The following is a 14720-nucleotide window of genomic DNA, read 5'->3' on the forward strand; positions in this document are numbered from 1 at the left end:
TTTGCTACCTCTTTTTATTACTGAGTACCTTACTGTCCTTTTGCGGCTGTAACACTTTGAATTTCCCCACTGTGGGATTTTCATATAAATAAAGGATTATCAAATCTTATAACTATCTCATATTTTTAACCTATCATTTTGAATTTCCACTGATCTGTAATAAGGAGAACAGAGCCTCTGTCTGAAAGTGCACTGTGTAACTACTGTGCTGTAAAAATGAAATACACTAGGGGAGCTGCAGAAGAAAAAAACAACAACAATAAACCCTACCCAGTAAACATTTAGCTGTTGATTCAACGTTGAAACAACGTAAAAACCGCCGTCTAATCAACGTTCTCTTAAGGTTAAAAATGAAAGTTGAAAAGACGTCCAAAAACAGACACTGAAAAGACAACTATTAGGCGTATTTTTGACGTCCATTGACGTTATCGATTGGTCACCACTTAACTAACTTATTAAGAATTTGGACGTCCATTGACGTTTAAAATATGTCCTTGACGGGCAGAATACTTTTAGACCTATTTTGAACGTCCGGGGACGTTCCTTGTTTACTGAATTCTAAATAGGAAAAAAAGCTGAGATACTATTATTCATTCATTATCTGTAACCCTTCTCCAGTTCAGGGTCGCGGTGGGTCCGGAGCCCACCCGGAATCACTGGGCGCAAGGCGGGAACACACCCCTTCCTTATTCCTTAACTCATAACTAATCCTGCTTTGTGGACTTTGTCAAACACTCCCCAGTTCACATTATAAGGTCAATAGAGGGTATATAAATGTCTTTATTTATTTATATCAGTGATAGTGATTGAAACGTTCAGCTGTGTGTTCAGGACGGGTACGCGACTGATTTACATTGTAAATAAAGATTAACATGTCGTTTGAGAGAGCAGTACAAAACACATTTTCATGAAAGAGCCTCTGTTTTTAAACTGAGACTCGTCTAAAGGTAAAACACCGAGAATCTGAAACGGGTCAGCTGTGGGCTGTTTCTCTCTCTCTCTGAAGTCGAGGGGTTAGCAGTCACTTTGGAACATGGCTGTCTGGGAATGAATGGAAAACGCAGTGTGGTGCAGACTGCTGCTTAAAAACACCCCACGGAGTCCGCAGAAGAGAGTTCTTACTGTGGGAAAAGCCCCCAAACTGCTGAATGAAGAAGGTGAAATGTGCAGCAGCGGTGAGGAGTGTTTAGACGATGAAGTGAGGCAGGGTTTTAACAGACAATGAACCCCGCTCTAGTCGAAGGATAAGTAGAAAACACGACAGGTTACAGGTTGGTCTTTTTCACCGTGCGGTGCTGGAAGGGAAACAGGAACCACAGGAAGGACAGTGGTGATAATAATGTCGGTGTGAGTGAAGTGTGTGGAGCTTAATTCGAGTGAGTGGAAGGCTGCCAGTTTGAGGCGAATGTCCCCTGCTCTGAGCGCCATGCAGGAGCTGCTCGCGTGCGTTACTACTTTTCCAAGCGCAGTGTAACACAGATGTTCTCGAGGAAATAATGCATCGTTACGGTTCCCCACCGAAGAGCTGGCTCGGTCTCCGAATTCGACTTGGTGAGTGCTTCTGTGTGTGCTTTTTAAAACTCCCTGCTTCCACTTAGTCCTTTTTATTTTTAATTGTGTTGCCTTTCATTTTCTTGACCGTGAATGGAGCTTCCAGGGGGTCAGCAGGTAAAATCAAAACTTGTTTAACTCTAACCCTGTGGAAAATCAAACTTCTGTCTAAACCTGGACTCAGTCTCCGTTTTGGAAACCGTCCACACCTTCACCATTTCGACGTTGAACAGACTGCTTTCTGTCTTCTGAACATTTCTGTCATTGTTTTGCAAATAAATCGTATGTGTATGAGTTTACACCGACTTTCAGCTGTGAAACTGTGTCTAACACCAGCAGCTCCTGTTTGGAAACAGAATACACTTCTACAGCTACGCCTTCCTTCACAGTCCTCCAACTAGGAGCTGGAACACTTTGATTTTCATGAACTCCCCATTGGTTTGTTAGTTTTACTTGGCTTTCCTACTGCTCTAATTTAAACTAAGGTTAATCAGCTTAGCTTCTGTGTTTGAGCCTGGGCTGTGGCTCAGAGCGGCAGGTGTCACTGAGAAATATTGGAGTGTACTAGAGTCATCCAGGCTTTCATAGAGAGAGAGAGAGAGGTGAAGAGTGACCTCTTCACTTACCAAGCTATTTCGGAGGAGCGTGTTGTGGGGAAACATCATTTGGCATCAAACTGTGTAAAGTGAGGGACACAGCTACATTGCAAAGTGAATATAAAACTATGAGATCCTCCTTAAGCAACAGGTGTTCCGTTGTCTGCGAGCGTCTAATAAGCTACCCAAGTTTTATACGAGACAATCTGCTCCTTGTCTCACTGCAGAATGGATAATAATGACGTAAAGTCCTCTAAAGTTGATTGAGAATCTCTGGAAGATCACAGGTGACAATGTTATGTCCAAAAAATGCCTGTAGTTACAGAACTGTGTAAAAGAGTAGAACAAAAGCCAGCTGATGGGCGTCAGATTTGTGGACATCCTTCAAAGCAAGGGTCCTACTATTGACAGTTTTATTCGTAAATGTATTTTGCTACAATTTAATTTGCTATATTCCTTCTATTCTCTGTATAAAAAATGTAAATTGTAAATTTTAGGAAATGTATATTCTCTAAATGTGATGAGTGCTGCTGGGTAAATAACAAATATTTAAAAAAAAAATATTTTCCTCTTTGTAAAGACCCTGGAGGTTGTGATGGAGAATATCTACATTTTTTACTGCACAGACAGGGAGCTGCAGGATGTACCTCGGAGATTTCTATCGTGAGGAAACATTAGACACTGCGCTGACAATCGAACAGCTGCAGAGAGATTACGTCCAGTCAGGTGGAGGAAAAATATGTTTGGAAAAAAGTAATGTTGATCAAAACCTTGGAAAGAATAATGTTTGTTAGTCACAGGTTGGTAGTGATACAGCTTTTTGAGGTGTGTTCACACAAAGCATTGTATTTCATTTACATTTACATCTACAGCTCAGTTACCAGTTGTGTAACGTTTGGCTGAAAATACTACCTGGATATATATTTTATATTTCTAATAACAATGAAAGGGTCAAGCACAATTACAAAGCCGACTGGACACTCGTACAGACAGCTCTACTATAAGGAAAATAATCATTGCTTTTGGAATTGTGGCTTAGTCGCCAAATCCTTACTTTATTCTACTTAGTTAAGTGATGGAGTCATCCTCTAACCATATGGTGAAAATAGACCTTATGTTTAGGTGAGGGGAGTCTGTACTTTGTTCTTTGAAGAGTGGTGGACATATGTGGTACAAGCCTCAAGAGGGTGAACAGAGGGCATTCGCTACAAGCTGAGCCCCAGACGCCACAGACTGACGCTGTCTGAATTTGTGCCTCATTCAGTGTATAGTTCCACCTTTGTGTAATAGTAGCATAAAACACACTCAAACAGTCCCACAATGCACCACAAAATGTTGTGTACATCCAATACACACTAGATGACATTTGTGGATTGCGTATACCCATAATGCACTGTTCCGTTTTTGTAAACAACCTGCATGTGGTAGTGTCCAAATCATTCACTACTCTCTTAAATTCAGTTCACCCTAATAGTGCACTGTATAATATTGGGAATAGTGAATAGGAAGCCATTTCGGACATGGGAGTTGGGGTTGTGACCTCATGATAGTCCTCACTTGATTGGGCTATGATAAGGCTTACCTGTTGGCACACTTCCAATGAGAAACACCTGGTGGAGAGACATTGGTGCTTTACCATTGTATCGACTCGACTCAGCTCTGCGCGGCTCTACACGCTTTTCAGTCTCTGGTGCATGGTCGTGTTTCCATGAGCACAGCTCCTCCACAAAATGAAGGTGGTGGTGTCACAAATCCCTCTCTAATGGGAATCACAGGCTTTGAGAATGGCGGTAAGGTTAAGGACAGTTTACTCTTCATGTTTTTTGTGTGTTGTTTTTATCTGGAACTGGACACAGCTTCATGCCCCAGTTCTCACAGATCAGACGTTTTGGTTCCTTGTTGCATGTCTGGCTCTCGCTGGGTTCTTTTGTCGGCCACCAATCCACGCAGCATTTAAACTTCTTCAAAGACCACGGGGTAATTTTACAAGCTGATTTTACGAGTCAGATAAAACCATATGCTATCACTGCTGTAACTTGGAGGTTTTACAGATGACTAGTTTGTGCTGGAGGGCTGTGATTGGCAAGTCTCTCCGGCCAGTCAGCACTCTGCAGCGTTTACAGTTTAGTCCCTAATCGGCTCATTTGGAACCACAAATGTGCAGGTACTAAAAAAGCACCCGGTTCTAGGGTTCACACAATATGTCAGGCTCAAGCAGTCATATAGATGAAAACACACTTGGTCTCTCTTTGGATTTCACCAGATATACTATGCTTTTCCTCCATATTCTACTGGAAAATGAATGAATATTTCATATACTGCATTGTGCACAGTAATGGGGCTAACACCAGCTAGCTTCTAATTGCAGAGACACACACTGCTTTGAAGGGTGTCATTGTGGCGCAAGAGATAGTGTCACTGTCACACAATGCCAGGGTGCAGGGGTTGTGTGTTTGAGGCCCAGCTTGGGACATGGTGTGTTCTCCCTGTGTTTGCATGGGTTGACTCGAGTATCAGTGTGTGGTGCCCTGCACCCAATGATTCCAGGTATACTCCTCCACAGAGGTTACAGAAATTACATTCATGAATAAATATACATTGATTTGGCTGGATTCATTTGCATGCAGCATATCTCTGCTCAGTTTTTCCTGTGATTTTGATGGGCCCAAGTTCAAACCTTACTCCGCAAGCAGTGCAAGACAATTAAACTCCGCTCTCTGAGCTACGCTGGACGCTGCTCAACTTCTCTTCGTGAGTTACTACACAGAGCAATTAAACCCAGCTCCGTTTACCCTCCATGCCCCCACCACCCTGTGGTATTACAGTATACTGTGTATAATGCTTAGCAACAGAATGATAAAATGTTATGCCGCCCAGTCCTAGCGTGCGCAGCTTTGTAATCAGCAGTGCTAGTAGAGTCTTGTTTACTGAGTGGAATTTGGCACAGCGGCCTGTCACTTGGCCGACTAACTCCCATCCAGTCTCCAAATCTCAAACTCCAACCAGTGCACTGTCAAATGATCAGCTCTGTTTTGTCTGAATGCCACAGGTGTTTCTAAACAATGCAATTTAAATCTTAAATTAAGTTTTATTGAAAGTATAGATATATTAAATCTTTGGAGCCTCAGGTCATTATTAATGTTCTGATTATTACTCTAATCTCATGGCTATAGAATTGTATATGTGTTCATTATCAGATCATCTTTATGAAGAAGTGCAGTATTTCAAACGACATGTTGCTGAAATAAACATCCAAAGAGGTGTATGATGCCCCTCGGCTTGTGGAATCCTGCAGAAGGAGATGGATGATGAATAACATAAATCATATCTTTACTATGTATTTTGCCACGGCTCCTGCTTCTTTTGACCCACTGAGGTTTGGCGCACATGGGTGGGTGGAAGCTAGAAGGTGGCATTCACCTGGAATATCCATTGGTTAACTGACAGGTGTGGACTGACAGGTGAAACCTCGGCTGAAGCTGAGCCACGCCCACCCCACCAACATTGCTGGAGCAATATGGTTCATATACACAGCAGATATACTGAATTTTTGTATTATAAACTTGATACAGGTATCAGATGAGGTGAGGCTTGGGCACCTTAAATCAAGGCTTAATTCAAGCCATTACCCCCTAGATATTCAATTTACCCCCTTCTTTGATCTTCCCACCTGTGAAGAATGTGCCAAAATTCTAAATCTGAAACAAACAGAAGCTAATGAGAGATTTCAGAAGGCAATTACTGTATCAGCAAAGTCCACAAAGAAACGTGGCAAAGACAAGCAGGAAGCAAACAAAAATCAGGATCAAATAACTTCAAAGAATAATCGTCACAATGCATCTTTTAAAACTATTTGTTCTATCATTCATTCATTCATTCATTCATTGTCTGGCGGTGGGTCTGGAGCCTACCCTCAATGTGGAACTATTTCCTATCGGTTTATTTTCTATAATGAGTTTTAGAAAACATACTACTTCCCTTTGATTCTTAGAAATTTGATTGCAGCATTTACTTTGTTTAAAAACTATGGGCAAAATATGAACTCCACAAAGCACCTTTAGCTTTTGGGCTGAACACAAAAGATGCTCTGTCTATATATATATATATATATATATATATATATATATATATATATATTGCAGTCACCACCGTGCCGCCATTTTATAATCATTATTCTAAAGATACACAGCTCCAGGGGCCTGGAGGTTATGGGTTATGGGTATTCTCTCTGTGTCTGCGTGGGTATCCTCCGGGTGACTGTCTGTGAGGAGTGTGGTGTGTTCTCTCTGTGTCTGCGTGGGTATCCTCCGGGTGACTGTCTGTGAGGAGTGTGGTGTGTTCTCTCTGTGTCTGCGTGGGTATCTTCCGGGTGACTGTCTGTGAGGAGTGTGGTGTGTTCTCTCTGTGTCTGCGTGGGTATCTTCCGGGTGACTGTCTGTGAGGAGTGTGGTGTGTTCTCTCTGTGTCTGCGTGGGTTTCCTCCGGGTGACTGTCTGTGAGGAGTGTGGTGTGTTCTCCCTGTGTCTCCGTGGGTTTCCTCTGGGTGCTCCGGTTTCCTCCCACAGTCCAAAAACACACGTTGGTAGGTGGATTGGCGACTCTAAAGTGTCCGTAGGTGTGAGTGAATGTGTGTGTGTGTCTGTGTTGCTCTGTGAAGGACTGGTGCCCCCTCCAGGGTGTATTCCCGCCTTGCGCCCAATGATTCCAAGTAGGCTCTGGACCCACCGTGACCCTTAACTGGATAAGCGCTTACAGATAATGAATGAATGAATAATAATTATAAAATGAGCAGCTAATTATTGGTGCAGGTGTCATTATATAATCCACATCATATGAGGACCTCCCTTATGATCACAGTTGATGTGGGTATGAAGCCCTAACCCGGTTCTGTTTACACCCTGATGGACCTGCAGTGACAGAGGAAATTCACAGAAAGAGTTCTGAGATCTTCTCTTTGCAGAAGTGTCCGTGTTCATTCACAGAGAGAGGGTGCGTTTTGCAGGCTTTGACTACCACTCGAGCCTTGTCATTATAACTGAACCCTGCACATCAGGCCGCTCCAAATCACTACCATATGCCTGAGAAAGGCTACTTCCCTGTGGCTAAGAAGCTCCCAGCCTAGTCTCTAATTTGTCAGAGCAAAATTAGATATGTGGGGGTGCTGGAGGCCTGGCGTGCCCCTGTAGTCACTCGCTTGCCGTTTTATTCTTAACCCTTTCACACCTCCGACAAAGGAGCAGGAAATGAGCCGTCCTCCTCCTCCTCTGGCACTCTCATTCTGTCTTCCGCTGGAACCCTAGATACACCCAACATCCAAAGTGCAGCCAGGTTTTTCCAACACGTTATTTCCATGGCAGACTGTTCATAAAGATGTATAAAGTTTGTGGGCTTACCCTACGTCTAAAAGGGGGCTTTGTATCTCCCAACGTTCTAAAAAGTCACAGGTCTCCCGCTCTTCCCAGCATGCACTTCACAATTTGAATGAATACAGTGCTTGTCTGTGTTGCTGTGTGGGTCAAGATAACCCCCCCCCCCCCCCACACACACACACACACACACACACACACACACAGACACACAGAAGCACTGACTAACAGAACGCACAGAAACATCTGAGAAGCACATACTGCAGGAGCTCTCATTTAAGACAGGTCTGCTTCCTGAGGTTCGGATTGATGTGTCTGAACCCGGAGCAGGATAGTGATAGTTGTGATGGCTTTATTTACCTTGATGTCTATGATCTTACCTTCACAAAGCAAACAGAGAGAGAGAAGTCATTAAAGCAGTTTTCTGAGGAAGATGAATTTCGGGCTGCTGTGTTGAGCTGAGATTACAGGAGATTGGATTTAGAACCGCAATGTTCCACTGGAGACGACATGATTCCTATGAGCTGGAGACTATTCTGTGCTCTCAGAGTGAGCTGGAGGCAGAGAGGTACACCTGGATTTCACTCACAAAGATCGCCAGAGTTCCCAGTGGTAAGTTGTTTTATTTTGGGCCGAGTGGTGCGTGATGGAGGACCTGTTTATATCGAGTGGAACTTCTTGGGTTTGTGATCTTTGAATCCACAGGTTTAGCGAAGACTATGTTAGCATTAGTTAGTACAGAAAAGCTGGTTTGAATGAGACATTAAGGTAGGGTTCATTTTAGAGCTGGATTACACTTTGACTTTGGATACATCATGCATTTTTCCTGTCTTTGTGGCTGAGTGTGAGGTTTTGGCTTTAAGAGAGGGCCAAAAGTGCACCACTGCAGAGCTAAGGAGTGAACTGGTTTATAATAGAACACAGTAATGGCTGGACGATATGGACACTATTTATATCCTGATGTATTTCTTATTTTTGACCGTTCCGATATCGATATGAACAAATAAAAGCCACGGAAAAACTGCCAAGAACTCACAAGAAACATGACATCACTGTCAAACATGAACCTCTTGCTTTTGTCATTGTTTATATTTTAGAAACCACTTTAAAAAAAGAAGTGTACGATTGTGGAGAAACGCAGCCCTAATCTTTTAAAGTGGAATGGTGTGTTTGAGTGAAAATAACGACTGTATTTAAGTGTCTGAAGTGTAACTTGTCTGTGTTTATTCACTGCTTGAACACTTGTGTAACTCGAGCTGTTTAGTTTTGTAGCACTGTCGCTAATGCAGTTAGCCGTCTCCTGAAATATATTGCAATATATGTATTGATATGAGTTTATTGTCCAGCCCTAAATACATCACATTATTGTATCTCCATTCCTTCTTATCGTTGGAAGCTAATTTTAAAATTAGAATGTATTTATTTGAACGGCCAGCTCAGGTTTGTTATCTGGTCATTATTTGAAGTGGCTAAGACCTCTGACCTCTTAAGACTTTTGGAGAATTACAGATTCACAACCAGAGGGCTACAGGTTCAGCTCCCATCTGCGTGCCCTTGATCTGAGGTCCCAGTTGGAAAGAAGTTAGCTGAGGGTCAGGATTATTGAATTTAGAATGTCTTTATTCAGTCTGTGGGCTCTGTTTTGGGTTGAAGACCTGCTGGTTTGCAGAAAGTGACATTGTGCTATAAAGAGGAAATGATGAGACAAGGACATGCCTCTGTTCTTTGATGTCCTGGCTCATGATGCAGTTTGTTCTCTCTAATGATGACCTTCGAACCACAACAAAGAAGTGTGCTGCTAGTTCTGCCATAGATCTTTTCTTCATCTTTCCTCAAAGACTCGTCTTTTCTGACTGGGATCTTGATTTAAAGCAGTTGTAAGTTCACTCACGTCAGTAAAGCCTGAAAAAATTTGGTTGTAGTGGAAAAATCGTACTGATTAATACGGCTAATTCAGTAAATCCCAAGCAGTCTGGGAGTGATAATCCTGGAGACAAAGCTTCCTACAACTAAGGCAACTTAAGACCCCCTGCTGATTGTATTTTGACATTCTCAATACCCTCTGTCCTCCGACATCTTCTGCTGGCGGTGCTGGCATTAGCCTGGTGTTCCTCCCGTAGACTCAACGCAGACGTGTGTTACATAAAGGTATTTCCGGCTCAGACACAGATGGTGGATGTGCCGTACACTCACCTCCTCAGAGGCTCAGAAGGAGCATGGATAAACAGAGGAGCATGAAAAACAGTCCCTGGCATTCTGCACATTCCTCACATGGATCATGATCTGGAGGTCCCCCCTCGTCTCTCTGCCTAAACAAGGAGAAGTGAAGGATTCTGAAATGGAGGGCTGGTAGGAAGAGTAGTGGAATGTATGGCGTGTTGTAGAGGTTGGGACTAGTAAAAAGTGTCTCTCCCATGAAGAACAAAACAAGGGTGAGGCCCTGTAAACACAGGTGATAAGTCCCTACAAGCTTCTGTCAGCACTGCGCCTATTCAATCAGATCAGCTTTCATCCAGACGTTCCGATATAGCAGCTCCTACAACATGCCCGACTCGTAGAATGGTACGTTTGATGGTTATCGTGTGTGACATGGAGCATCATGTGCTTCAGTGGACATTGATCAAGAATGTGGAATGATGTGGCTCCTAAGACTTTGATCTGAACGTTCGTGGTGTATTATTTGTGAACGGATAAGATCACCTTTTGGATAAAGTAGTTTTCCATCTGTTTTGGACACTGAGAGATGGTCATATTTCTGTAGGTTACAGTCTGACAATTAGATCAGTTGGATTTAGGACTGGTGCCCTGTCTCCTGTGTGTTGTCCTGCCTTGTGTTCAGTGATTCCAGAGAGGACCCACTGTGACACTGAAAAGGATGAAGCAATTACAAAACACAAATGAAACCCTCATGCATTAGTTATTATCATGGCACTAGCTTTAAGAAGAAAAAAAACACCTTACTCTCCAGAACCTTTTTAACGGCAGTGGTGTTTTGTACTCGTTTCTCTGTCTTCTTTCATCATTTTCTCAGTTTTTCTCTTTTCACTTAAGTGTATTTGATTGTAATTGTGTGTCTTCTGGCCTGGTAACTTTGATTATTTCCCCCTGTCCTGTCACCACACTCCTACAACTGTGTTAAAGGCCCACTCTAATGTTACATTGTTCAGATTCAGATAAGTACATAATCTGTGCCGTGTCTACAACAACGGATTTCACTAAACCCATGTACATTTACATTATAATTATTCTGCCCAGAAAAAACAAAGCAGGTTCACTGAAATACAGTAAAACCATAAAATAAAAATATAACACTAATAATAAATGTCATGAAAACATTTTCAACACATCTCCACAGTTTACTGCAGACTCTGCTCTGAATTAAAGCCACTGCGTTTAACAGCGTCCAAAAACAAGAGCAACCAACAACATCATGTTAAAGCATTCTGTCTGGAGACTAAAGTAATGACTGTAATTTGTGTTTATTGTTTATTATCATCATCTAATCATCAGCTAATGTCAGTGTTTGCTGTTGATGCTAAACGCACTCCGCTGTGCTCAGCTTTCGCTAATTACAAACATTTGATGTTATTTAGAGTATTTCATCGTGTCCTCTATCAGGTGTTTATTTTATTTATTTATTTATTTATTTTTATTTCACAGAACCATCCACAGCTGAGCAGATATCTACACTTTCTTTCATTCATTGTCTGTAAGCTCTTATCCAGTTCAGGGTCGCAGTGGGTCCAGAGCCTACCAGAGCAAGGCAGGAATACACCCTGGAGGGGGCGCCAGTCCTTCACAGGGCAACACACACACATTCACTCACACCTACAGACACGTTTGAGTCGCCAGTCCACCTACCAACATGTGTTTTTGGACTGTGGGAGGAAACCGGAGCACCCGGAGGAAACCCACACAGACACAGGGAGAACACACCACACTCCTCACAGACAGTCACCCAGAGGAAACCCACGCAGACACAGGGAGAACACACCACACTCCTCACAGACAGTCACCCGGAGGAAACCCACACCGACACAGGGAGAACACACCACACTCCTCACAGACAGTCACCCGGAGGAAACCCACGCAGACACAGGGAGAACACACCACACTCCTCACAGACAGTCACCCGGAGGAAACCCACGCAGACACAGGGAGAACACACCACACTCCTCACAGACAGTCACCCGGAGGAAACCCACGCAGACACAGGGAGAACACACCACACTCCTCACAGACAGTCACCCGGAGGAAACCCACGCAGACACGGGCAGAACACACCACAATCCTCACAGACAGTCACCTGGAGCGGGAATCGAACCCACAACCTCCAGGTCTCTGGAGCTGTGTGACTGCAACACTACCTGCTGCGCCACCATGCCGCCTGTTATCCACATTTTATTCACCACAAATTACCAATGAAGCACTATTTTCCTGCTCTTGGTCTGAACTGTGTAGGTTCTGATTAAAAACTGATGAGATGACAAGTCTTTTTTAAAGACTTTTTTTTAAATTCTGAGTTCCTTCTCTGTCACACTCTCTGTGCTGTAGATGCAGCAGAACTCCACAGGTGATTGGCTGTTTGAGTGTCATTTAGTAGCATAGTGTATTATCGTGACGCATAAATAAGATGATTAAAGTAGTGTGGTTTGATGTTTGTAACTAATCTCCATTTTCTCCAGTGTATGTATATGTAATTTTTTTCTTACCCTTCTGAGTTTTTGCTTTGCCATCTTCTTTCACTGCTCTTCTCCCCCCCCCCCCTCTCTATATTCCTCCTTCTAGCCCCTCCCTGTTTCTCAGTAATAATGCTTTTATGTATTTTGGCACAAGACCAAGGACATAACCCCTGTAGCTCCATTGTGTTCATGAGCGTCAGTCTGTGATATTTTCATCTGGCCTTGATCAAACATTCGTTTGTGTTCTGTTTAATCTGTTTAATTGTTACTGGTTCTTGTTGCAGGTGAAAAGCCAGTCCAAGAGGAGAAGAGTGGTGTTTTGTGCCAACATCCCAACTGTTTAGAACGCTGCCTTGCTGCCAAGGTAGGGTTTCAGTGCCTTCTACATGGCCCTTCTAGGGGCGACTCAAACTGGCGTCATTGCAAATCTTGATATCTGTGTGTGTTTATGGACAACAGTGTGAAGTTTGCTTGCTGCATTTTCAGGATAATATTTGTTCATCAACCCCACCACTGGGAAACAGACAGGAAAACACTTGTCTGACTTAATATTAATTATTAATATTTAATTAGTTAATATTTCATAAGATTTCTCAATATATCTGGTGATATTTAGGGCACAGAATGTATCAGGAGTTCCACAGACCTCTATTGAAATGCACCAAATATTTCTTCTATGCTCCCCCTCTGTTGCTAAACGCTAGGTTTAAGTTACTACTAATATTCTTTAAATCGGGAGGATACCCCACTGTGTTGTTGATGACTAGTGCTCGTTCCAGCCTTCATTCCAACTTTTTCTATATCACACTTTCCAAAACATTAAGATGGAGCAAAAATATGGATCATCTGAGGGTCCACTGAACACTTTGTTAACAACTGCTCTAGTGTTTTGTAAAAATCGTCAGTACTTAAAGTAACATCAGCGATTCTGGGGAAGTGCTGTTCTCTTTGGTTTGTTTACATTCAGAAGGGCTACATCTTTTAAGAAGTGTGTTTAAGGAAACAAATTGTGGGCGAAAGAAGTTGATCTTGTCTGTAAGTTTGTATTTATTGTTTGATTTTACCACTGAAACTCTTTTGGAGTTTAGTTTCTTATGCTTTTGGTCTGTGTTTGCTTTCATGCAGTTAGTGGTCTACTGAATGTACAGGTTTGGCCATTTATATGGATACACCTTAATAAAATGGGAATAGTTGGTGATATTAACTTCCTGTTTGTGGCACATTTAGTATATGGGAGGGGGGAAATTTTCAAGATGGGTGGTGACCATTTTGAAATCGTCAATTTTGGATACAACTTTTGTTTTTTCAATGGGAAGAGGGTCATGTGACACGTCAAACTTATTGGGAATGTCACAAGAAAAACCATGGTGTGCTTGGTTTTAATGTAACTTTATTCTTTGAGTTATTTACAAGTTCCTGACCACTTATAAAATGTGTTCAAAGTGCTGCCCACTGTGTTGGATTGTCAATGCAATCCTCTTCACACACTGATAGCAACACCGCAGCTAGCACAAGCTTCCAGTATCCGTAGTTTCGGGTGCTGCACATCTTGATGGTATGGTGTGGTATATGGGGTACAAAGATAGTGGGGCCATTCTTCATCAATGTAAATAACTCATGAAAAAATAAAGTTAAACGTTAAAACCAAGCACACCATTGTTTTTCTTGTGAAATTCCCAATAAGTTTGATGTGTCACATGACCCTCTTCCCATTGAAAAAACAAAAGTTGTATCCAAAATGGTCGACTTCAAAATGGCCACCATGATCACCACCCATCTTGAAAATCCCCCCCCCCCCATTTACTAATGTGCCCCAAACAGGAAGTTAATATCACCAACCATTCCCATTTTATTAAGATGTATCCATATAAATGACCCACCCTGTAGGGTCAGTTCTACCTTAAGTAAATCGGAAACAGCTAAAATATGTCAATAGTACCCAACAGTAAAGCAGGAATAGAGCAATACCCACAGATCGCCTTTTGTTCTGAAGGTTTGTCAGTGTAGTACTATAGTGTTGCTGGAGCGTTCTGTTTGGACCTCTGAAATAAGAAATATTTTAAATACGTATTATCTATTTGATGATACAAAATGTAGCTTTACTGCCCCAGCCTCAGAGCCAAATGAATAAATTTTTCCTGCCAGCCTCCATCATCCACCGAGTAACTCGCTGTTTCTTCTCTCTGCAGCCTGACAGACATGAAGTCCTTTCGTTAGCAATGTATTTCAGCTTTTATGTTTTAGCAGGTGTTCGTGTCTCGAGACTCTGAATGAGGACATTACCCGTTCCTAATAAGGCACATGATCATGAGGCCAGGGTTACTCTTGTAGAATGTGGATGTACTGAGCTGTGTTTCACTGGAGTATGACAGTACATTTCATTAATGGCTGCTCTTCTTGATAAGAGTCCATAATTCTCTTTAACTTGGCTTTGTTTGCGTTCATTGAACTTTGCTTTAGTTTTTAGCGAGAGACTCCTGGGGTAAACAGTTCTGTTTCTGGTGGGGCCTTGATTGAAGCCAGAC

General features: G+C 42.5%; 1 protein-coding gene across 2 annotated transcripts in view; it reads left to right on the forward strand.

Annotated features, from left to right (window-relative positions):
• Positions 1-792: 792 nt before the first annotated feature.
• Positions 793-14720, forward strand: part of plekhg5a (pleckstrin homology domain containing, family G (with RhoGef domain) member 5a) — a 56333-nt gene continuing 42405 nt past the window's right edge. For both annotated transcript variants that reach the window (XM_066671216.1, XM_066671217.1), the window contains exons 1-2: positions 793-1551; positions 12480-12559. In XM_066671216.1, coding sequence (XP_066527313.1) covers positions 1497-1551; positions 12480-12559 — 135 coding nt within the window. In that variant the 5' untranslated portion in view covers positions 793-1496. The remainder of the gene's footprint in view (positions 1552-12479; positions 12560-14720) is intronic.

Source organism: Hoplias malabaricus, chromosome 5, assembly GCF_029633855.1.
Source record: "Hoplias malabaricus isolate fHopMal1 chromosome 5, fHopMal1.hap1, whole genome shotgun sequence".
In the NCBI taxonomy this organism is placed as follows: domain Eukaryota; kingdom Metazoa; phylum Chordata; class Actinopteri; order Characiformes; family Erythrinidae; genus Hoplias; species Hoplias malabaricus.